This window comes from Carcharhinus amblyrhynchos, chromosome 2, assembly GCF_965287045.1.
Source record: "Carcharhinus amblyrhynchos chromosome 2, sCarAmb.v2.hapA, whole genome shotgun sequence".
NCBI classification, from domain to species: Eukaryota; Metazoa; Chordata; class Chondrichthyes; order Carcharhiniformes; family Carcharhinidae; genus Carcharhinus; species Carcharhinus amblyrhynchos.
In genome coordinates this window covers 86,610,946-86,637,199 of record NC_137325.1, presented here as the reverse complement: position 1 = coordinate 86,637,199, position 26,254 = coordinate 86,610,946, and the positions used below count along the sequence as shown (strand labels likewise).

Here is a 26,254-nt window from a genome sequence, read left to right as displayed (position 1 = left end):
ATTCAAGTAAACATTAGAAAAGCGCTCTATGTAATCATTTTATGCAGAAAATGTTATAATACTAATTTATTAGACATACTTTGTTTCCATTGAAGGGGGAATGCACCTCTGCATAAATTATGGCATGTGCTCACCAGGAACATTCTCTGTGGATGCCACCAAATTGTCATAACAATGGCTGAGAGTGCAATCTCAAATTGCCAAGGCTATGGGCCAGAAGGTAGTCATGGCAGTTGCAGGTATCTGAGGGTGGGCCTGGAGGTCTTGAGAATTGTGGGCAACAAAGTGCTGTGTCTTTCCCTTCCAGGGACCATTTAGGACCTGCCCCCATTCTTAGGAAGAAAGTATTTAAATATTTTGCCAATAAAAAGATTGAGACTGGCCTGTACTGTCAGGAGAACCTCACTTTCACATTTGACAACCTGGTACACTTGGCATCCACATGTGTGGTGCCCACCAATCCAGTTGACATCTGAGTTAGGGGAAATTTTGTGATTGTTGTTCCCTCTGATTATTTCCAAAATCTTTTAAGTACTTCGCATAAATGTCATTTTTTCCTTAAGAGTTATGATACCAAGGGACCTACTTCAACTAACAAAAGTTTCATCCCCTTGTACTACCAATAGGCCAAGTCCAAGATTAAGGCACGATGCTCAAAAGCCACGGCATTCTTCCGTAGATAACCTTGCCACTGAAATGGCATATATCACAGAGAGTGAAGAGGTTTTTTATAACTACAAGACGAACATTCCAGTCATTGCAAATAAAAACGAGATGGAGTCCTGTCCAAAACATGCATCGCACAGTTGGTATGTGACTTAGGAGTTTTTATTAACTGGTATAAAATTAGCTCTTGGTTTGGAAATGGTGAAAGATGTACATTATTGGATTAGAATGTATTTTTGGCCTTAGAAATATCTACCAGCTAATATATATTGAATGATTTTTTAAAAAATAATTTTGTAATCGACTGGGGAAAATCTTGAATTCAAACTAGGAGTTTCAATCTCACTTTTGTCTGTTTTCATCACAATTGACCTTTTTGGTTTCTTAAAATCTCGTCCAAAAGTTCAGAGATCATTCTGCAAAATGTTACGTTCACTTTTCAATTTTCTTAATATTTCATTCAGAATCAATTCAGGCCTGGATGGCTTCATTATAGCTTGATTGTTTAGTAGTTCAGTTGTAATCACAGTCCAACTTCCATCCTGTTGACAAAGTTGCTGCAGCTTTCTCATTTAATTGGAGTTCTGTTTCATCATGCGTTTGACATTTCATGGTCTGACCATGAAGAGGATGTATTTTCTATCAGCAGTAAGAATTTGTCATCTATCTTTAACAGCACCCTCAGCTGAGATTTGCAGAATGTTCTGTCCATTTGCTGTAATCATAACCTATTTAATTCCATCTCTAGTAGAGAGAAAAATCATCATCTTCATGTTTCCCCATTTTTCCAGAATGCAACCAACCTTCTCCTAGGGCTTCTTTAGCCTGTTCCTTCAAATGAAGGGAGAGATGAGAATGAAGATATAGCTCAAGAGGCATGTTTGTTTTAGGAAGCTTTTGGACTAAGTAAAAGTAGCAAAAGCAAAAGGCTTCAGAAGATGATCAGTATTAGCTGAAAGATTGACCTTTAAATTAGAAGGAGCAATGAGCAAGCATTAAATCATGATCAGAGAAAGATGTCGAATGCATCCTTTTCTTCAGGTAATGTGCCCCTCCCTTTCAAATGTGTCTTTATCCTTTCCCTCTCAAAGGATCCACCATTAAATCCCTTCTTGCAACGTTTCAAGAGAAGTTAAAGGCTAGCGTAGAAGGAGAAATGCTTAGAGGTAGAAAAGTGTCACGTTTCCTTGAACTCTAATGTGGCAGAGCTTTCATGCTATGAGTCCTTCCTCTGAGCTTTTTACACTCCTGTGTGCCAAGTGCACTTTCCAAGTGCACATGTAGGGCGGCACGGTAGCATAGTGGTTAGCACTGCAGCTTCACAGCTCCAGGGACTTGGGTTTGATTCCCAGTTGTCTGTCTGTGTGGGGTTTGCACATTCTCCTCATGTCTGCGTGGGTTTCCTCCAGGTGCTCTGGTTTCCTCCCACAGTCCAAAGATGTGCGGGTTAGGTTGATTGGCCATGCTAAAAATTGCGCTTAGTGACATGAGGTGTGTAGGTTAGAGGGATTAGCGGGTAAATGTGTAGGGATATGGAGTAGGGCCAGGGTGGGCTTGTGGTCGGTGCAGACTCGATGGGCCGAATGGCCTCTTTCTGCACTGTAGGGTTTCTGTGATTCTAAATTCACCAATTAGAGCTACTTATCGGTATTAATCTTGCATAAATGCCATTCATTGGTGCTTTCCTGATCTCTTGCATTGTGAATAACCCTGAGCTGTGCATCTCTCCTCATCCTAGAATGCTCATAGAACCATAGAATAGAATCATAGAATCCCTACAGAACAGAAGACCATTTGGCCCATCAAGTCTGTACTGACCGCTATCTCACCCAGACCCCATTCCTGCAACCCCATCCATTTACCCTGTTATTTCCCCTGACACTAGGCTCAATTTAGCAGGGCCAATCAACCAAACTTGCACGTCTTTGGACTGTGGAAGGAAACCAGAGCACCTGGAAGAACCCACTAAGACACAGGGAGAAAGTGCACACGCCACACAGACAGTAACCTAGGCCAGAATTGAACCCGGGTCCCTGGTGCTGTGAGGCAGCAGTGCTAACCAGTGTGCCACAGTGCTGCCCCATAGCTGTTGGCTGATCCTTTATTCAGCTCCTCAATTCAATTTACCAATTGTCCATGAGGCTGTCCGAGAACTCAGCAGCTGAGTCTGCCCACATTTACATTGTCCGCTGCTGAATCACTTCATATTGTAACATAGTGGTGCTGAGGTCCCAGTGCGAGAGCTGCTTGGCCCCTCTCTGTGTGAATATGGAAATCTCTCCTGACATCCTGATGTGGCATGATGTTGAGGTTTCTCTCACTCCATGATCTCTCAATTGTTCCACTCTAATACTTGACCCCCATTGTGATCTTGATTGTGCCTGTGGACCCTGCCACTCCCTGACTTGAGGCCTCTGGTAAAGTGTAATTTAAAAACTATCACATCACCGTCCTTCCTCCTCTCCCACATGATACTTTCAAATGCCCCCAAATGACCCTCCCCCTATCAGTGGGCTGTAGATGCCCCCCTGGATTGAATGTATCATCTGCAGTCCATGAGCATGCTTGAGAATCTCTCCCCAGACTGATGTATGTGGTCTTAAGTTCTCATCCAGCAGATAAGCTTATGGGCATGACTGAGACTGGACTACCCTGCCTGTCTCTTCCTTGATTGGGATAAAGAGAGTCTTTGCAATATAAGCAATGTAAAGTGAAGTGGTTTCTCAGTTCACCACCTTCCCACTCTGGCCCAAGCTGCAAATGTAGTTAATGGGGTAAATGTTCGTATCCCATTTTTCAGTCAGGGACCTTGTAACCTTTCTGGCCACTTTTCCTGTCGTAAAAAGTTTCACAACACCAGGTTAAAGTCCAGCCAGTTTATTTGATAGTAAACCCACAAGCTTTCGGAAACACTGTTCGTTCATCAGATGTGTGGAAGGTGTGTGGAACCTTCGACACACCTGATGAAGGAACAGCGTTTCCGAAAACTTGTGGGTTTACTATCAGATAAACTGGTTGGACTTTAACCTGGTGTTATGAAACTTTTTATTGTGTTTACCCCAGTCCAACGCCGGCATCTCCACATCACTTTTCCTGATATATAATCGGGGATCTGGCCTTGCAGCTGACTTTAGATAAACCGTACCTTAGTGCTGATGTGTTAGACAAAGCCTTGTCCAGTAACCTCTCTGCAAAAACGATGTGTTTTTGTCAGTGAGGCCCTGAGCTGAACCTGAGATGTTGCAAGCACTGCGCGATGCAAAGCTGGTGCATGATCATCATCCTGATTGAAGTGCATGTTGCCAGGTGAACACAGCTTATATAACTTGAGTGTATAATATATTAGTCTAATTGCATGTCAGTATACCTTATTGATTCAGCATGGGGCAATGATTCTGGCGAGCACCTCATTTAATGTACATGCATGACATAAAAACGTATGCAAAATACATTCTCACCTTTGCATGGTGGGAAAAGCGTCCCATCATTGAAAGCTTGACAGCACTATTGTGAACTGGGTTTTACATTGTAAAATTGATTTTCATGCTATATCTGATATTCTCCTCTCCTGCTCACCATGACACCCACTGTGGATAGGTGCAGAAAATTCTGGCGCTGTTCAGTCATCAGTATTCATGATATCTCCTGTCCCATCAACAGAGGTAGAGACATAGTTATGTGGGGTGGGATTTTACAGCTGTGCTCGTCCCAAAATCATAAAATTCCACCTGAGGTCAGCGGCCCTTTCCATGGTCCGCCCCTTGCCTGCTGTGATTCCCGTGGCAGGCAGAATGGTAAAATTTCACACGTATGGTCTGGGGGCAGTAGCTCTTAGAGCCCAATGGACCTCATGCAGTTTTTTTTGCAGATAAAACATTTTCACCCAGAGAATGGTGGCCACTGCCTTAATTGGTAACTGAGGCTGAAACGCTCAACTCATTTAAAAGGTAGCTGGATCTGCCCCTAAAGTGCTGGAACCTGTGAGGCTGTGGACCAGGGGTTGGAAAATGGGATTAAAATGAGCAGCTAGTTACTTTTTTCTCTTCAGTGGCCAGTGCAGACATAATGGACAAAATGGTCTCTTCCTGCACTGTAACTTTTCTATGGGTCACCTGTATCCCACACTGAAGATAACCAGTGGTTCCACAGGGAACTGGAATATTGCATGCACCTAAACTCAATTTCTCTGGTTTGTGTTTTACATATGCTCATAAGAACATAATAAATAGGAGCAGAAATAGGCCATTTGGCCCCTCGAGATTGCTCCATTATTAAGATCTGATTTTAAACCTCAACCCCACTTTCTACATGGTCCTATATCCCTTGATTTCCCAGTTCCAAAATCCAAAGATTTATCTCAGCCTTGAATATACTTAATGACTTAACATCCATGGTTCTTCAGGGCGAGATGGTACAGCCCACCATCTTAAAAATGCCCTGTTATCCCAGTTTTCTGCTTTGTGTCCAATAATCAATCCTCCATTCTTGCTAATGTAATATTTCAACCCTATTAACCTTTATCTGGTGTAATAACTTACTGTGTGGCAAATATTGTTGAAAGCCTTTTGGAAATCCAAACATATTACATCCACTTGTTTGTTTTATCTCCCTTGAATGTTACACCCCTAAAAATCTCAAACATGATTTCCCATTCATAAAATAATTTTGACTGTACCTAATCATGTGATATTCCATCATTTCCCTGCTCGTTGATGTCAGGCTAACCGGCCTGTAGTTATTTTATTTCTCGCTGCTTACTTGAATAGTTCAATTAACTTGGAACTCTCTTGAAGCTTTGGCAAAAGGTTTGTTGAATCTGTTCTTCAATGCTATCATCCCTGGCGGAAAACTTGAGGTGTCATCAAAAGGTCATTTAACACGTTTCAGTTTTTTTTTCATTCTGGTGTAATTCTTTTATTTTTATTGGCTTGCTTCAGTTAGAAAGATTAGCCAATCCTCTGTCTTCACAGAATTCTAGTTTTCTCCCAGTGGCTCTTGCCTGTGAACTACAGAATCCTATTTAAAAATGCTTCTAAACTGTGATGGAGTGGAATGCTCTGCTTAAGGCCAATAGGTAGGTTTTCTCAATTAATTTAAAGAACTTTTAAAACATTACTTAGTCTATACAGAGTCTCCCTGAAATAAATGATTATCATTACCAGTTATATTACCACACTTTCCAGCACTTACCAACCATCTAATGCTCACATGTGTCAAAATTGAGCGAGTCAGTAGCAAGAGGCAGTGGGGAGCTTGTCTCATTGAATTGCCTGATAAGAATCCCTCTCCTCAATTTGAACAGGTTATGAATAGAGCTTGTTCTGTAATACACTTTGCTGGGAACATTAAAAATAGTGAAACAGCAGTACTTAAAAGGCTGCTGTTCACTATTAAAAATGTGGTGGTGGCAGAAATACTTAGGAATTGTTTATAATGGTACAGCATTTGAGTAGGACTTCTACTTTTAAGAACATAAGTAGTAGGACCATTTGGCCTGTTAAGTCTGTTCCTCTAGTCGGTATGATCAGGACTGACCTTTGGCTTCAAATCCATTTTCTACCTGAAAGTTACTTACTATCCATATGCCTTTATTCCCTGAGAAATCAAATTTGTCTATCCTAGCCTACATGATGGAGCATCCACAGCCCTATGATATAGAAAATTTCAAGCTGTTTGAAGACAGTTTCCACATCTTCATCCTGTTATCCTGAGACTGTGCCCCTGTGTTTAGATTCTCCAGCTTGGGGAGCCCATCTTTTTATATCTACCCTAATAAACCTCTTCAGGATCTTGTATGTTTTAATGAGATACCTCAATTTGGCAGCCTTTCATTTCATAAGGTAAGTGATTTGCACTCTGTGTTAAGCATCACCTAGTGTGGCCCAGGAGTCCCACTCTGGCATGGCAGTCTCAGCCACATATGCTGTAGAGCAAGTCTCTGGGCTGAGAAGGTGCAGGATTAATTTGCCTCTGTTTTCTCTGGGTCCTCTTCTTGGCTAACTGAGCTTTTTGTTTCTGGTCACCTCTTTCAATGTCTTTCCAAAAAGTCAGCCTCCAGGGATCACAGACTTCAGTAAGACTTCATTGAAAATTGATGTCAAAACCTGCCACCTCCAAGTTTTGCTTGTAGGTATCCTTGTTGCGGAGGTATGGATGTCAAGAATGTCATGACCTAGCAAATGTCTTTGGATATACCGTCATCATCATCTGATGAACTCTGAATCAGCAGAGACATCACTGGCTTAGCAGTGGTTGCGTGTTGAAGAAATTAGCAATCTCTATGACCTCCAAATTGGTGACTCTGTCTTGCCTAGTGATCCGTCTGAGGGCCACTTTCAACCACTCTGTAATTGGGGAAAATGTAATAATGGGAGATGGTACCTGAACGCTAATGCGGGGGGGGACACAGGGAAGGGGGTTGATGATGTCACCTTTGTGTATCACCATGCACGCAGCCTCGGGATGGAAAGGGGTGAGGTCCACATAGGGCATGGGGGCGTTCATTGATGGGTTCAGTGAAGAGGGCAAAAATTATTATGTACTGAGTGTTACTAGTAGAGGCTGAATATCAACCAGAGGGAGGTCTGTTGGCACATCGTAGGGATTCCAGGGCAATTGGAGGGACATGATTGGTGACAAGGGAAGGTCAAAGCTAGTCTCAAAATAGAAATGCAACCCCACCATCTTGAGACCTTGAGGGAGTGACACAGTTTAAAAATGAAACTGGTAAGCAGTGTGCTTGGGAAGGGCCTGTGGTCATATGAAAAGCCCATGGCTAGACTGAGGGACCCTTTCAAGGGCACCCTTGTAATGCTTATATTCTCATTATGGAGAAGAAGGTTGAGCTCATAGAACTCATGAACACTTTATTGAGGGATCACTAACAAAAAGTGTGCTTTTATTTGATGCTGTTATCGTCACATTAAAAGTTGACAATTTGAGCAGTTAAAAGTGAGAGGAATGTGGGAAAGGACAATGCGTCCAGCTGGTAAGGAAGCATAGTGGTTGGTTATCTGCAAGATGATCAGTGAAACCCTGTGAAGTGCTCTGACCCATTGTAGTAGGTTATGGACATCCAGTCATTCCAAAAGTGCAAGATAGGCTTAATCTCTAAACTAATCAGGCACGTTGAGTGCCTTTAGTGAGGGTGAACATAGCATGGCTGTGGTTACGCCTCTCCTAACTGCTATGGGATTGAAACGTGGCGGTGTGGTCCCTGAAAACCAGTTTCTTTGTGTGGGATGCTGAGAAATTGTGAATGTTTTGGATTACAGGCAGCCATTCAGTGTTAAACAGGTGTCTTTATTTTAAGAAACAGTTTGTTTCTGAACCCCTTTTTGCAATTCCACATCGAGTAGAAGTGTTGAGAAGTTGTGAGATGTACGTTTATTAAGTGACAACAATTTCTTGACTTGGATAAAATTTACAGGATTTTTATGGTTAAAATCTATAAAAGGTTATTACCAAAAAGATAGTTTAATTGTGCACTTTTAATCCTTTTTGACAGCTGTCCTGTAAAATTGTTTTAACTGTGTAACTTGTATCTTGTGTGCTTTAGTTTTTCTCTTTAATAAATCTTCTAATTTTAAAAGTTCCAAAGGTTGCTGGAGTTCTGTGCTTTTATGGTCAGGAGCTCTTCCCTGACTTCACTTAGGGGTATGGCTTGCACAGCAATGACATCAGCTGTCATTGTAACGAGTCAGTAGTTTTGCTAAACTTCTTCACTGTACATTTGATATTCAGCTGTCATCAGAGTTAGGTTTCCTATAGCGTCCAGAGCTTTCTTAGTAACAGTGTGCTGTCTCAAGTACAAGATTGTGTATCACTCATTACTCCAACTGTCAGTTGCAGTCAGTGTTGACCACCTGTTCCTTTGTTTTCAATGGAACTGATTTCTTTGCTGATGGAATTATTGCCTTTTTGGTTCGTTCACACATGCCAGTGACGTTCTCTGTGCCAAAGGACATCTGAATATTCTGACAGAGTTGTAAGCAGTAGTCATTCGCACACAGCCTAGCTGTCTATCAGACTTTACTTTGAGCAGTAGTTAGTACATTCAGAGTTTTCTTGCTCTGATCTGTCATGCATTTAATGACAGTGAACAGTGAGCCGCTCTATTACAGTGATGTTAGCATTGAACCAGTCAACAACGTTTCTGTCTTGCATCCCATATCTTGACAGTGCTGTAGTTTAGATGATGTCCCAAAGTATGTTCTATTTCGCTTCTGTGCTCTGTGTGAGAATGCCAGAGAGCACATGTTCAAAAGAGTCATGGAACTTTTTTTATCTGGGTAGGCACTGATATGAGATAGCAATTCTACTTCGAAAGAAAAAGGTTCAGATGTTTCATCCTCACCTTAGTGCACACTAGGGAGTGGTCTGTATCACAGCTAGCGCTGTGATAGCTAAATATGTTGTGTAAATGTTATTCAGAGAGTCACATCTGGCGATGATCAGATCCAGCTGACGCTAATGCTAGTGCCCTTTGTCTTGTTCTGAATGAAGGTGTTAATTGCACAAAGCTGAAGGTAGCAGGAAAACCCAAGTAGTCTCTGTCGATTCTCAGTTATCTCTCCCAGGCCGTGATGTCCAAAGCAGAAGTTCATGTTCAAGGTCCACATCCATTTAACATAGAACATTACCGCGCAGTACAGGCCGTTCAGCCCTCGATGTTGCGCCGACCAGTGGAACCAATCTAATGACCCTCTAACCTAAACTATTCCAATGTTATCCACATGCCTATCCACTGACCATTTGAACGCCCTTAAAGTTGGCAAGTCCACAACTGCTGCAGGCAGGGCATTCCATGCCCTTACTATCCTCTGAGTAAAGAACCTACCTCTGACATCCGTCTTATAATTACCACCCCTTAATTTAAAGCTATGTCCCCTTGTGTTAGCCATCACCATCCGAGGTAAAAGGCTCTCACTGTCCACCCTATCCAATCCTTTGATCATCTTGTACGCCTCAATCAGGTCACCTCGTAACCTTCTTCTCTCCAATGAAAATAACCTCAAGTCCCTCAGCCTTTCCTCATAAGACCATCCCACCATACCAGGCAACATCCTGGTAAACCTCCTCTGCACCCTTTCCAATGCCTCCACGTCTTTCTTATAATGCGGTGACCAGAACTGTACGCAATACTCCAAGTGCGGCCGCACCAGAGTTTTGTACAGTTGTAACATGACCTCACAGCTCCGAAATTCAATCCCTCTACCAATAAAAGCTAACACACCGTACGCCTTCTTAGCAACCTTATCAACCTGGGTGCCAAATTTCAGGGAGCTATGCACATGTACCCCGAGATCTCTCTGCTTGTCAACACTACTAAGAGTCCTTCCATTAGCCCTATATTCTGTACTCCTGTTATTCTTACCAAAGTGAATCACCTCACACTTTTCCGTATTAAACTCCATCTGACATCTCTCGGCCTACCTCTACAGCTTATCTGTGTCCCTCTGCAAACTGTAATATCCATCCTCACTGTCTGCAACTCCTCCAACTTTGGTGTCGTCAGCAAATGTACTAATCCATCCTTCTACACCCTCATCTAGGTCATTTATAAAAATGACAAACAGCAGTGGCCCCAAAACAGATCCTTGAGGTACACCACTTGTAACTGAACGCCAGGTTGAATATTTCCCATCAACCACCACCCTCTGTCTTCTATCAGCGAGCCAATTCCTGATCCAAACTGCTAAATCACCCTCAATCAATTTATGCATTGATATCCCCCAAAAGGTAACCGGCCCTCTTTGAGTAGAGAGGTGGATAAAGAGAGCATGCTCTGAACCGTTTGTGAATGTTTCTAACATGGAGGGTAACGAGTTACTTACAGTGAAACTAACACCTTGCTCATGCGTTTTCTCTGATCTCCAATGCGCATGCAATGTTTTTCTTTGTGACCTGCTTTTGGAGGATCTGATCTGTTGTCAGAATGCTACATTGATCAGATTATCAAGTTCCATGTTGATTGCTGTCTTTCAAATTTTATCAATCAACTGCAAGTCATCTATCGTTCTGGCTAGCCAGTTAAAGAGTTGGCATCTTGTGTCTTTTTGTTTGTTTACTTGGTGCGATGGATTCCGCTCATTCATTGAATAGTGCAACAAAAATTGAAATCCCCATGCGGCAAGTTTTCCCACAACTCACCATTGGCTGCCGGCAAGATCTTAGAAAACCAACCCTTCAGAAAACCAACTCTTCACCTCTCTGTCTTCACAAGCTGCAGCTCCAACTTCCTACCTTCCATACCTCTTCAAGGTCCTTGAATGTGCTGTTGCTTATCAAATCCATGCTCATCTTTGCCAGAGCTGCCTTGTTTAATTACTCTAATCAGGTTTCTGTCTATGCCATACTGCTAAAACAGATCTCATCTAAGTCACAAATGTCATCTCATGTGACCATGATAAAGAATCCATCCTTGTCCTTCTCAGCCTGTTGCAGTCTCTGGCACAGTTAACCCACTATCCTCCTCCATGCCCCTCTTTGGAGTGACTTTTCTTCTCAGTCCTGCACTGTTATCTCTGATGTCCTTGAAGGATCTATCCTTTGCCCACATATTTCTCATTTATATGCTATCCCTGGGTGATATCATCCAAAAGGACAGAGAAAGGGTCCATACGTATGCTGAAGACACTAAAGAGTTTGCTCTACCTTGCTCCCACCTCTCTCAAGCTTCCACTGTTTCTAAATTGTCAAACTGCTTCTCCAGCCTGAGAAGAAATTTAATCAAACTAAATATTGAAAAGTTTAAAGCCATTGTGTTTGGTTGTCGAAACAAACTCCATTCTCTAGCCATTGAATCCAGCCCACTCGCTGACAGTTGTGAGGCTGAATGAGATTGTGAGAACTTTTGTGTTGTGTTTAACCCTAAGCTGAGAATCTGTACAGCCAGGCCATGAGACTGCCTGTTTTCAACTCCATCACATCATTGTCTTTGCCCCACCTCAGCCCATCTGCTACTGAAACTCTCATTTGTGTCTTTGTTACCTGTAGATTTGACTATTCCAATGCACTACTTGCCAGTCTCCCACCTTCCACCCTCCATAAACTTAAGCTCATCCAAACTCTGCTGCCTGTAACCTAAATTGCAACAAGCCCCATTTATCTATCATCCATGTCATTACTGACTTACATTAGCTTTCTGTTAAACAACACCTCGATTTTAAAATTCTTAACCTAATTTCCAAATTCTTCCCCTTCAATCCTACAATGCTGTGGGATATTCGCACTCTTCTAATTCTGGCTACTTTGCATTACCAGTTTTAATTGCTGCATTATTGGGGTTTGTGCCTTGAGCAACCAAGCCCTTAAACTGTGAGATTGTCTTTCTCACCCTTTCGGCCTCTTTACCGTTATCCCCCTGAGGCACTCCTTAAAATATACCTCTTTTCCCAAGCGAGGTCATCTGCCTTAATATCATCATCAGTCTGTTTGATGACAAATATTACTACCACTCAGCTGAAAAACTTTGGGACACTTTGCAACATTAAAGCTGCTATAATTAGAAATTTTGGGGAGGCAGTGGCTCAGTGACATTATCACTTGACAAATAATTCAGAGACCCAGGGTAATGCTCTGGGAACCCAGGTTCAAATCCCACTATAGCAGGTGGAATTTAAACTCAAGAAAACTTTTGGAATTAAAAGTCTAATGGTGACCATGAAACCACTGTTGATTGTGGTACTGGTTACAGAAATGGAGGCGAAACAGGGAAGAAGTCAAAAATTAGGGTATGAGTTTGTAAATTGAGGTAATGTTTAGCCAGGAGCCAATATAGGTCAGAAATATCTGCTTCACTAGTGTCCTTTAATGAAAGAAACCTGCTGTCACTACCTTGCCTACATGTGACTGCACACCCACAGCAATTTGATTGATCCTTAAATGTCTTAGCAAGCCATTCAGTTGTGTTCAATTGCTACAAAGAAAACAAAAAGGTATGGAACACATGGCATCAATCTAGGCACCAGAAGCAACAACGGCAAACCCCGCCCTGTCGACCCTGCAAAGTCATCCTTACTAAAATTTGGGGACTTGTGCCAAAATTGGGAGAGTGTCTCAGACTAGTAAAGCAACAGCCTGACATTATTGTACTAATGGAATCATAGCTAATATCCCAGTTAGCACTATCACTATTCCTGTGTATGTCGTATCTCATCTGGACAGTCCCAGAAAAGGTGCAGGCACAGTGGTATATAATCGGGAGGAAGTTGCCCTGGGAGTCCTCAATGTTGACTTGGCACCAGTCAAACAGGCGTGGAAATCTGCTGATTACCAAATACTGTCCCCCTCAGCTCATGAATCAGTATCCCTTCATGTTGAACACAATTTGGAGGAAGCACTGAGGATAGGGAGGATACAGAACATACTCAAGGTGGGGGCCTTCAGTGTCCAAGAGTGGCTCGGCAATACCACCCAAAGCCTGAGCTGGCTCAGTTGTAAAGGACACAGCTGCTAGACTAAAACTACAGCAGGTGGTAAGGGAACCAACAAGAGGGAAAAACATACTTGACCTCATCCTCACCACTTGCCTGCTGAAGATGCATCTGCCCATAACAGTATCAGTTGGAGTGACCACTGCATAGTCCTTGTGACAACAAAGTCGTCACATTGAGGATAACCACCGCGTTGTGTGGCACTACCACCGTGCTAAATGGGATAGACTTCAAACAGATCTAGCAACTCAAGACTGAACATCCATGAGGGCTCTGTAGACCATCGGCAGATGCGGAATTGTACTCAGTTACAATCTGTAAGATCATGGCTTGGCATATCCCCCACTCTACCATTACCACCAAACCAGAGATCAGTGCTGGCTCAATGAAGAGTGCAGGAAGACATGCCAAGAACAACACTGGGCATACCTAAAAATGAAGTGCCAACTTGGTGAAGCTATAACACTTGTGTGGCAAACAGGAAGTGATGGAGCTAAGCAATCCCACAGCCACTGGATCAAATCTAAACTCTGCAATCCTGCCACATCTGGCCAATGATGGTGGACCATTCAGCAACTCACTGGAGGTGGAGATTCCACAAATATCCTCGTCCTCAATGATGGAGGAGCCCAGCACATCAGTACAAAAGAAGGCTGAAGCATTTGCAACAATCTTCAGCCAGAACTGCCAAGTGGATGATTCATCTCAGCCTCCTCTGGAAGCCCCCAGGATCACAGATGTTAAGTCTTCAACCAATTTGATTCACGCCATGTGATATCAAAAAACAACTGGAGGTACTGATACTGTGAAGTCTACGTGCTCAAGTTACTCAGATTTTTGATTGACAAGGAAGTTGAGGATTATGGGGGCAGTGACAAAAAAATGAGATAAAGCCACAGTCAGATCATCCATGATCGTATTGAATGAAGGAGCAGGCTCAAGGGGCCGAATGGCCTAGTTCTACTTCTACTTCCTGTGTTCTTGTGTGCATCAACCACACAAAGAGAAGTCCTACTAGATCCTAGCGATTGGCAACTCCCTAGCAACTGTGAGGCTTAACCAGATTGTATGAACTATGATGTTGTATTTGACCCTAAGATTCAGGCCAATAAGACTGCTTTCACCTCCATCACATCACTGACTCTGCCCCTGCCTCAGCTCATTTCCTGCTGAAGCCTGCATCTGTGTCTTGTAGATTTGACTACTCGTGGCCAACCTTCCATCTTCCACCCTCCAAAATTTAAGCTCACTCAAACTCTGCTACTCTAATTTGCACCAAGTCCCATTCACTTATCATACCATTTGATTTAACTTATTATTGTCACGTGTATTAGTATACATTGAAAAGTATTGCTTCTTGTGCACTGTACGGACAAAGCATACCGTATATAGAGAAGGAAAGGCAAGAGTACAGAATGTAGTGTTACAATTACAGTTTATCCTGGAACTGAAAATATAAAGAGATGATGGGCAGAGTTTCATGGGTGTGGAGATGGAAAATGCAGCGAATTATTCTAAAGTCCAGTGGGGCCAGAAGATTCCACCGGTGGGAGGGGCAATAAAATTCCGCTCAATATTGCAGTTGTCTTGTGGTTTGGTTCTTTATGCTCACATATACTTACCTTCCTTGTGTGGATTTGGTTTTCCTACAGCAAAATAGCTGATATCAGGAAGAAAGCTGCAGTCCAACATTTAGAAACATTTTTGTCTTCTGCTAAGCTGCAATGCAAATGTGTACTCTGGTACAGGAGACACTGCATTCAGAGCATAATTATTAAGTAATCCCTTATGGATTTTTATTGAAAGCCATGCCTCACTGATCATGGGTTTAAATTACTCAAATACTATGTAAAAGTAAATTTAATTTCAATAATGTGTAATTATTTTTCAGAGTTATAGACAATCACTATAACATGTAGATCAATATTGCTAGAGCAATTTTTGAGTTTGTAGGGGATCAGAGTGTGTTCCTGTGATTATGTTTACTAAATTTAGCGGCACTGCCAATAAATCTGATCGGATCATGAGTTGACAAAAAACGTTTGATATTTGATTTGATTTATTATTGTCACATATATTAACATAGTGAAAACTAATGTTTCTTGCGCGCTATACAGACAAAACATACTGTTCCTAGAGAAAGAACCGAGAGAGCGAAGAATGTAGTATTACAGTCATAGCTAAGGTGGAGAGAAAGATCAACTTAATGCAAAGTAAGTCCATTCAAAAGTCTGACAGCAGCAGGAAAGAAGCTGTTCTTGAGTCGGTTGGTACATGTCCTCAGACTCTGGTATCTTTTCCTTAAAGGAAGAAGATAGAAGAGAGAATGTCCAGGGTGCATGCGGTCCTTAATTATGTTGGCTGCTTTGCCAAGGCAGCGAGAAGTATAGATAGAGTCAGTGGATAGAAGGCTGGTTTGTGAGATGGATTGGACTGCATTCACAACACTTTATAGTTTCTTGCAGTCTTGGGTTGGGCAGAGCAGGAGCCATACCAAGCCATGATGCAAACGGAAAGAATGCTTTCCGTAAAAGTTGGTGAGAGTCGTAGCTAACATGCCGAATTTCCTTCGTCTTCTGAGAAAGCAGAGGCATTGGTGGACTTTCTTAACCGGAGTATCAGCATGAGGGACCAGGATAGATTGTTGGTGATCTGGACACATAAAAACTTGAAGCTCTCAACCTTTTCTACTTCATCCCCATTGATGTAGACAGGGGCCTGTTCTCCTTTGTGTTCCTGAAGTTGATGACAGTCTCCTTCGTTTTGTTGACATTGAGGGAGAGAATATTGTTGCCGCACCAGTTCACCAGATTCTCTATCTCGATCCTGGATTCTGTCATGTCATTGTTCGAGATCCAACCCACTATGGAGGTGTCATCAGCAAACTTGAAAATCGAATTGGAGGGGAATTTGGCCACACAGTAATAGCTGTATAAGGAGTATAATAGGGGGCTGAGAATACAGCCTTGTGCGGCATCGGTGTTGAGGATGACTGTGGAGGAGGTGTTGTTGCCTATCCTTACTGATTGTGGCCTGTGAGTTAGGAAATTCAGGATCCAGTTGCAGAGGAAGGTGCCCAGGTCCAGGTAATGGAGCTTGGAAATGAGTTTTGTGAGAATAATAATGTTGAAGGCTGAGCTATAGTCAATAAGTAAGATATAGGAGTCCTTGTTGTCTAGGTGTTCCAGGATTGAGTGCAGGCCCAGGGAAATTGTGTCTGCTGTGGACCTGTTGCAGCGGTAGGCAAACTGTAGTGGACCCAGGTAGCCCAAGAGGCTGGAATTGATTTGTGCCTTGACTAACCTTGCGAAGCACTTCATAATGATTGATGTCAGAGCCATCGGCCAATAGTCATTAAGGCATGCTGCTTTGTTTTTCTTTGGTACTGGGATGATGGTCATCTTCTTGAAGCAGATAGGGATCTCAGATTGTTGTAAAAGAGAGGTTGAAAATGTCTGTGAATACCCTTGCCAGCTGATCCTTGCAGGATCTGAGTGCTCGTCCGGATACCCCATCTGAGCACTGCCAACAAATCTGATCAGATCATGAGTTGACAAAAAACGTTTGATGTTTGATTTGATTTATTATTGTCACATGTATTAACATAGTGAAAACTAATGTTTCTTGTGCGCTATACAGACAAAACATTCCGTTCATAGAGAAGGAAACGAGAGAGTGAAGAATGTAGTATTACAGTCGTAGCGTGGATTCACCTTCAAGGAAGCTGCTCTGTAATTTGCAACAGTGATCCCAGATACAAGTTTATCCAGCGCTTCCAGGGTGGAGGGCACACTCTCACTGACCTCTTGCTCAAAACGGGCATAGAATGCATTGAGCTCATTAGGGAGGGGTGCATTGGAGCCGGCAATTTTGCATGCCTTCATCTTGTAGCCTGTTATGTCTTGCAGACCTTGCCATAGGTGTGGCTAGCCTGGGACTCTACCTGTCTTTTGGCATCTTTGATGGATCTCCTTAGATCGTAACTTCCTTGTATCGGTCAGTGTCGCCTGACTTGAACACCTCAGACCTGGACTTCAGCAAACAGTGGATATCCCTGTTCATTCCATGGTCTTTGGAGAGGATTTTGAATAGGAGGATCCTGGAATAGGATTTGAGGGAGTGATTTTGAACTGAAACGTCTTTGTTAAGTAATGTTTCAGCTATAAGTTTGCCAAGAATATGTTTTTTTAGAACTGAGAGTGACATGTCGCGTCCAAGAAAATAAACTAGAAGTGTCTGTGAAATATATCCTTAAAGGAAGAATCTAGAATGGAAAGGACACTTACCAGACTTGGTAAGTAAATCATGGTGTAGCAGGTAGGTAACACTGAGCTTAGGTCTCAACCTGTAGATTGAAAGAGAAAGACAAGCCCAGAGGAATTCTGTAGGATTTGTGGGGAGTTTGAACTAGTTAAATAGGGAAAAGTTTTGACAGAGGAAAATGAGTTGGATATGAGTGGGATCGGCTGCCACGGCACTGAGTTGTCTTGGAGTGCGAAATGGAGCTAAAAAGAGCCTCTCCAGACGTGGGAGCAATATTCTAGCCTGGGATGGACTTCAGAATTAGTTCTGCCAAATAGCAATTATGTTGGCAGCTATTAGAAAGTGATGTTCTACAACTCTTGCCCAATTATAATAACTCTTTACAATGGCAGACTGTCTGCATTTTCAGAATTATAGGATTACTTGAATCATCAGACTGGTTGAAAAAGCAGACTTGTATTCTTCTTCCATAAATTGCGAGCAACATATTGAGGCACCTTCTATTTTACTACTTCTCTTAGATGCAACAAATAGTACTGTAAATTAGGTATTACTGTAAATTATTTGGTATTTTGTTTAATACTCATTGTATAGTTTGTTCAGTTACAACAAAGTCTAGAATTTCCTGTTCTATTGGGATAAATAAAATCTATGAAATAATTTCAACGCCCTGACCCATTGAAAGCTAAATTTTTAGGATGCAGTATTTCAATCTGATTATTCAATTTTTTTCTATTAATTTCAGACTGTTGTACAACCATACCGCACCTGAAACCTGACATAAAAGGAAAGAATTAGATCAAGGCAATATTTATTATGTTCACACTATACATCCCTTTGCCTGAAAGCAAAAACTGCATGTGACCAATATGCTTTGTGCATACATTCTCTCTTTTGTTTGCTTTCAATCTTTTTGGTCTGTGCTCTGAATTATCTTTAGCATCACTGCAACAACTGACTACTTTATTGTCCCTAGCTGCATATCACTTTCCCCATATTTTTTCTGTCACCAAAATAACCACCTTAAACCTTCAAAACACCACCTATCTCTGCACTTACTTCCATATTGCCTTTAGTGCACAGTTCATGAGAAGGGATAGATGTATTCCTTGAACATGTTCCTTGTCCAAAGTAAAATGTGTCTCAACAATATGAATGTTTTCAGACAATAGAAAGTTTAAATAGGAAGATAGGACTTGGGAGCAGGAATGGACCATTCATTTCTTCAAGCCTGCTCCACCATTGAATAAGAGCAGAGCCAATATGGTTGTGGACTCAACTCCACTTTGCCATCTGTCCTCCATAACCCTTGTCCATCAAAAATCTGACTAACTCTAGAAATCAGGATGGTGGTAAGGGGAGTTCTTTTTGTCTTGATGTGAGTAAAAACTCAACAGCTTTGAAGACCTCAGCTGGAATACCATCAGGGCTACAGGCTATAATTGTATAGTTCACGGTGAGAACACCATGGCTAAGATATAGAAGACCAAATAACTGGGAACATAGGAGACAGGAAGATATTAAGTCCTGCAGGAAAATTCAAAGCTGTAGAATGGTCAAACCTAAATTGCTTTGTCCCTAACAAGTGACTGACTGTTAAATAGTAAATTAGATTGATAAATAAATTGATTTTTTTCCCCAAATTTAGAATGTCTACTTGAACATCTGGGACTCTATTGTTGCACAATTATTCACACTTCTGTCCCAATTCTCCCCATTTCAAATGGAAATTTGCTTTCTGTATCTCCTACAGTACAAAGACTGCTGTGATCAGTCAGCAATGATGGTTTCTATTACTGTATATCTGCTGTTGCCCTGTCACATATGTCTTGCCCTGTCAGCTGCCTTTGACACAGTTGACTATTCTATTCTCCTCCAGCACTTATTCTAAGTATTTCAATTTTGTGGCACTGCTGTCTCTGTTTACGTTCATAATAGTCCCAAGAACAGCTCAATTTTCAGGCCTCCCATCTGACTAAAATGGGATGGTGATGGCCCCAAAAATGGTTTATGACAAACACCTCACTGTCATCACAGTGCTCATGACAATGTTCCACTGGACATACTACACAGCAATCTATATGACTGTTTGAAACATGCAGTCTAGCCAATTTAAAATATTATTTGATGTCCTATGATGTGCCTTATTTATTCTTTCATGGGATGTGTCCATCCCAATTGTGTTTGTGGGTAGTTAAGAGTCAACCACATTGTTACGGGTCTGAAGCTGCCTGTAGGCCATTCCACATAAGAAATGCAAGAGCAAAAGTAATCCAGAAGGATTTTTAATGACAAATGCTAATGGTGTCAAAGCCAGTATTGCTGAGTCTAGTTTTCATTCCAGTTTTTATTTTGATTGATTAATTGAATTTAAATCCCACCAGCTGCTGTGGTGGGATTTGCTTCTGGATTACTAGCCCAGTGACTAGTCCCTCTGACCTCAGTTACCATTTTAGATTTACATTGGGCAGGATATGAGTTGCACATGCTCCAATCAGCATCAGTTAGTTTCCCAGCTGATGAGGACCTGAAAGGTAAGTTCCTCCTTTTTAGGGCTGGAAGAAAGCGAATTGCTCTTCTTACCAATCCTGTTGTAGCCCAATGCCTTCTGCCCGTCTTGAGGCACTCGGTCTCTAATCATAGCCTGAGACTGGAACTGCCAGCATTCCATCAGCTGGCTGCTGAAAGTGTTTTCAGGAAAAATGTATTGTCCAGTGATTTTTCCTATCTTATGTGATCTCCATCAGTATACTGCAGGGCTTCACCCTTGTTTCTCTTCTCTTCATTTATATGGTAATTATTAGTGACAGCATCAATAAGTGGAAGATCAGATTGCTGACAAAACCCTCCTGTACCTTTCCAGGTCTATTATTCAGTTCTTCAGAGATTTGCCCAACAAGTAAGGTTCCTGCAGCTTAATATAGGCAGAACCAAAGTATTTCTTACTCATCAGTTCATCTGTGCCTCTCTTGTTAACCCTGTTAATCTTTCTAACTGCCATGACAGAGTAAAGCTGCAGGTGGAAACCTCAGAATACTGCTTGTCTTAGCTGACCTTTCTTCCCACATTTGTTGATGTTACTCTCCTTTTTCCTCGTCATCTTTGATTGGCCGATCTTTCAAGTTATCCCACAATCCCTGTTGCTTTCAAAATTCCTAAACTCTACTGCTCACCTCTTTTTGGCATTGTTCCCCTCATACCATTCCATACCAGTGTTATAATGCCTATTCTCCATTGTTTTGTATCCATTTTCTTCTTTTCTGAGATATTTGTCCAATATAAAAGATGACATGTAAGTTGATTTTTGTTGCATCTCTTTATTGCATCTCTTAACTTTATAGAGTAAGCCACTAGGTAATGAAATTATTTTGGAATAAATGTTAATGTGGACGGGATTTTATTTATCACTCTAAGTTGAAATAGAAAACTCCCGAGGTTTGAAAAGCCTAACTTACCTTTGATTAGCTGATTGCAACTCTCAAAGTATCTTGTACCTTCCTGCCAGTTATTTCCTTGAAACACAAGTATAGCTGTTACTTATTTACCATTTTGTTAAACTAATTTTATTAAACACCTTTTGTATGTCAAGTTTTCTTATGCCAAAATTGAGATGGAAAATTATTAAATAAATATAATGCATTGTAAGAAGCAATAGAAAAGGCAACACGTGTAAATACAAATACAAAATTTCATCTGTAAAATTTGGATTAATATCTCATGCTTCCTGCTTTTGAACAGTTTTTTTTACTATTATGGAAAGTGTAGAATGTATCTACTTTCAGAAGTATAATAAGGATATATTTGTATGTCTACAAAGTATGCACATCATTCCATTAAGTAATTTTCAAATTTATTCTTTTACAGGTCAGAGGGACAACAATCACCAAAGTAAGTTTGCTATTTCTTCTTCCACCCTTTGTAAAGTACTATCAATTATAGTGGGTCAAATGTTGTTGGGAAATAGTGCCATGTTAATCATGCATATTCATATTAATGTAAAAATTGGCCAGCAAGTTCAGGGGATTAAGAGAGGGTGCCATAACATGTGAATCTCTAGAACGTATTGGTCGATTTTTGTAGCTCCACTTGTTCGCACAAATAGCATCTTGCCCTTAACCTTCCAGTCGTTTTTAAGAAATTGCTGAATTTGCAAATTAGTTGTCAATAAACTTACCATAGAGAGTTAGGGTGGAACATAACAATGTGATAAGTGTTAATACAATGGAAACTAACCTTTTTGTCCCAGGTAGGGAACAATTTAAACTTGTCAACCTTGTTCCTGCACGTAAGATCAGTAAAATGGAATACTGTATAAATGGTAAAAAAAATTGCAGCCTGTTGCTGTACAGAGGGACCTGGATGTCCTTGTGCATGAATCACAAAAAGTTGGTCTGCAGATGCAGCAGGTAATTAAGAAGGCAAATGGAGTTTTGTCCTTCATTGCTGGAGGGATGGAATGTAAAAACAGGGAGGTTATGTTGCAGCGGTACAAGGTGCTGATGAGGCCATATCTGGAGTACTATGTACAGTTTTGGCCGCCTTACTTGAGAAAGAATATACTGGCACCGGAGGAGGTGTAGAGGAGATTCACTAGGTTAATTTCAGAGTTGAGAGGGTTGGCTTATGGGAAGAGACTGAGTAGACTGGGACTATGCTCATTGGAATTCAGAAAAATGAGGGAGAATCTTATAAAAACATGAAAGGGAATAGATAAGATAGAAGCAGGAAAGTTGTTTCCATTGCGGATGAAACCAGAAGTAATGGTCTAGCCTCAAAATAAGGGGAAGCAGACTTAGGACTGAGTTGAAGAGGAACTTCTTCACCTGAAGGGTTGTGAATCAGTGGAATTCCCTGTCCAGTGAAGCAGTTGAGGCTACTTCATTGAATATCTTTAAGGCAAGGATAGATACATTTTTGAACAGTAAAGAAATTAAGGGTTATGATGAGTGGAGCTGAGTCCATGAAAAGATCAGCCATGATCTTATTGAATGATGGAGCAGGTTCAAGGGGCCAGATAGCCTACTCCTGCTCCTAGTTCTTATGTTCTTTAATTCTTAAGAAATTATATAAAGCTACCTTTCTTTTGGTTTCTTCTAATCCAGTCTTTCTTACTGCTCCTCATTTCTTTTTCTGTAACATTTGATTCTAATTCATCCTCTGTCTCCTTGTTCAGGTTTCTTTCTCGATCCTCAAGTTTCCTTGGTTAAGAAGATGTATTGTTGGTCTCACTCTTCACTAAAGCCTCAGATACCTTTTGCCCTTGCCACCCCATTATTAACTCACAAGTTACAATGGAAATATTTCCAAGCTGGTGGATGGAGGAAATAGTCTAACTAATGCTACATGCCACACAATACCTTGATCCAGAAAGTTCTTAGCAAATGTGATGTATGTAAAAATTATGAATTTGAGTAAAAGGTTTCCTAATTATGAGTTTTAGGCTTGTATCCTTATGATTGAATATCTTCCATCCCATGATTTTTATTTTAATTTAACTTACTTGTAGGATAATTGCTGGGGATGAAATGCAACAACAGTTCTCTCATTGTATCAAAAGACAACGGCGATCGTTCACACATTCGGTGAATGGCATCGACACTATTGTACCAAGTGATGATCACCTATCTGTGTCTGTTTCTCACCCACTGGATGGTGTTGACTTGCAGTTTCTTGAGACCTATGGATTGAAAACCCCAAATGTGGATGAAACGGTCCCCTGCCAGTACTATTGCGATGACAAGGTTTGCAAAACTTAATGCAGCTTTCATTTTAAAAGCAAAATGTAATCTATCATTATATCAGTTTACATAGCAATTAAATTTGATGGGAAAATGAAGATTCCAACAGCAATATGAGTTGTTCATTCTTCATTCTAGCCAATTCCACGTGTACCACCTGTTTTTATAAAAATTAAAAGGTTGCTTTTGTCACTCTCTGTAGGGTGTGAATAGGCTTGGGAAAGTGATGTGTGTATTTGTGCCTTTAAGGCAGGGGTTTCCAAACTTTTCAGTACAAGGGCCACATTGTATATTTTCGCAGGCCAAAGAAAAAATGGTCTAAAGTTAGGGGGTTACTTTTATAATAACGTTATTTTTCTAATAAAGGTGCCAAATAATTTTAATCATTGCAATTGGTGACTGCGTTACAATGTAGGTGTTGCACTGAGCACATCGCTCTACGATTGGTCTGAATTGCCGCCATCATTGTTCTCGCTCATTTCAGACGGATGGAGCTTACGGATTGGATAAAGCAGCTGTCACTCAATTAATGCAGAGCGGCAATTGGATAACAGATGTCTCAATTGCTGATTCGTTTAATGAACTGTGAGTCACAAGACAGTAGCTCTGATTGGACAATAGGCTGGTAAAGAGGGCAGGGATTCCCATGGGTCCATTAGACACCATGCGGAGCGGCAGCAAATGTCCGGCCTGTGGCTTCCGTCCCTGCGTCTGGGTCCTGAGTCAGCGGCGGGGTTCCAAACACGGGAATGTTTTCAGCAGTGGGAATCCCGTCCCACCCCACTGGCTATAGGTCAGATGTAGCCCGCTGTAGTTTGGAGGCCCCTGCTATAAGGCATAGACAGTATTGACTGGCTTAAATTCCCAAGCAAGTTGAAAATTCTGGGTCTGAAGAATTGCAAATGAGAGTAATCAGAAGAAAGCCAACTTCAGTTTATTAAGAAATTCCGATGATCTTTCACGGTACCTTTCACATAAGGTTTTAAATAGAATATGAACGTTTAAGTTCAGGTATTTCAGAATTAGCCATCAAATTGCCTTTTTTTTATAGTGTTAAGTGTTTCCTTTGTTCAAGCTTTCACTTGAATTTTCAGCTTCTCAATTCTAGCTTTGCAGTTGGCATTAATCCTATATCTACCATTCTGTTTAGAATTTGCTAAATGTAGCAGTGTGAGTATGTGAATCATTTTCCGAATGTTCATTGGGAAAAATTCTCTTGAAAACTGAAAACTGTCTTCCTTCATAACTGGAGTTTTGAATTTCTTCTAACTCAATTTATTTAGAAAGTTAGTAGCTTTGAATTATAAATTAGCAAATCCTCCGTAAGACATAGGAGCTGAAGTAGACCATTCGGCTCATCAAGTCTGCTCTGCCATACAGTGAGATCATGACTAATCTGACATGATAATCCTCAACTCCAGTTTCCCGTCTTATCCCCATAACACTTGATTCCCTTACTGATTAAAAATATCTCTATCTCAACCTTGGATGTCTTTAACAACCCAACTTCTACAGCCTTCTGTGGTAGAGAACTCCACCGATTTACTACCCTTTGAGAGAAGAAATTCCTGTTGTTTTGTCTTAAATGGATGACCCTTTACTCTGAGATTATGCCCTTTGGTCCTGGGCTCTCCCACCAGGAGAAATATCCTCGCAGCATCTATCCTGCCAAGCCCCGCTGTGAATCCCATATGTTTCAATTTGATCTAATCTCCAGTGAGTACATGCTCAGCTGATTCAACCTCTCATAAGAAAATCCCTCCATACCTGGGATCAACCTAGTGAACCTCCTCTGGGCTGCCTCCAATGCCCACATATCTTTCCTCTGATATGGGGACCAAAGCTGTTCAGTGTTCCTGATGTGTTCTAACTAGTAATTGCCTTGTATAGTTTTTAGTAAGACTTTTTTTAAACTCTGTTGTGTTCAAACTAAAGATCAACATTCCACGTGCCTTCCCTGTTGCCTGTTGAAAGTGATTGTTAACCCTTTGTGATTTATACATAAGGACCCCAAATCTCTTCGTGCTGCACCTTTCTATCTTTCTCCATTTAAATGATATTCAGTTTTTTAATTCTTCCTAGCAATGTGCATAATTTCACATTTTCCTACATTTTATTCTGTCCAGCAAGTTTTTGCCCACTCTCATAATTTGTTGAAATCCCTCTTTATATCATCCTCACCACTTGCCTTCTGTTCTGTTAGTTTTTAAAACTTTCCAAATCCAATGGCTTATCACAAACCTTTGCCACATTGTGTGTTTTTTTCAGTTTAATACTATCCTTAACTTCCTCGGTTAACCATGCTTAACTTATCCCTGACTATGCTGATTAACCATCTTTTCATAGAGTCAAATCCCTACAGTGCAGAAGAAGGCCGTTCAGCCTATCAAAACTGCACTGACTCTCCGTCAGAGTATTTTACCCAGGCCCACCCCTACGCTATCCCCATAATCCCATGTATTTACCCCGCTAATCCCCCTAAGTTTACACGTCTTGGGACATTAAGGGGCAATTTAGCATGACCAGTCCATCTAATCTGCGGATCTTACTGTGGGAGAAAACCAGAGTACCTGGAGGAAACCTGTGTAGACATGGGGAGTACATGCAAACTTCGCACAGTCACCAAAGGCTGAACCCAGGTTTCTGGCACTGTGAGGTTGCAGTGCTAACCACTATCCGCCATGCTGCCCTATGCTTTTGCAGTACACTCCAGCCAACTCTGCCCACATTCTTTATTTACCCTTATTTAAATTTAGCAAAATTATTTCTGACCCAAGTTTCTCATTCTTAAACTGAATCCTAAATTCTATCATGTTATGGTCACTGTTTCCTAGAATATCTTTTACTCTGAGATTGTTTATTAAATGTGCCTCATTACATATTGCCAAATAAAATAACTTGACCCTGGTTGGTTCCACAACATATTATTATAAGAAATTGTCCTGAATACACTCTGTGAAATCTCTTTCATGACAACTTCTGACATTTTGATTTTTCCCAATCAATGTGAAGATTAACGTACAGCCTTTTTTATATGCTCTCCTTATCTCCTGATTTATCCATCCAAATATCTACAATTGAGGGCCCTATAACTACTCCCACCAGTTTCGTCTTCCCTTGTTAATTTTTCTCTGCATCCATATGGATTCT

General features: G+C 41.2%; 1 protein-coding gene across 6 annotated transcripts in view; it reads left to right on the top strand.

The window, feature by feature from the left end:
- LOC145356100 (tyrosine-protein phosphatase non-receptor type 3-like) overlaps positions 1-26,254 on the top strand; it is a 189,628-nt gene that overhangs the window by 95,953 nt on the left and 67,421 nt on the right. For all 6 annotated transcript variants that reach the window (XM_080208707.1, XM_080208739.1, XM_080208724.1 and 3 more), the window contains 3 exons: positions 627-809; positions 21,231-21,254; positions 22,873-23,107. In XM_080208707.1, the coding sequence (XP_080064833.1) occupies positions 627-809; positions 21,231-21,254; positions 22,873-23,107 (442 nt within the window). The remainder of the gene's footprint in view (positions 1-626; positions 810-21,230; positions 21,255-22,872; positions 23,108-26,254) is intronic.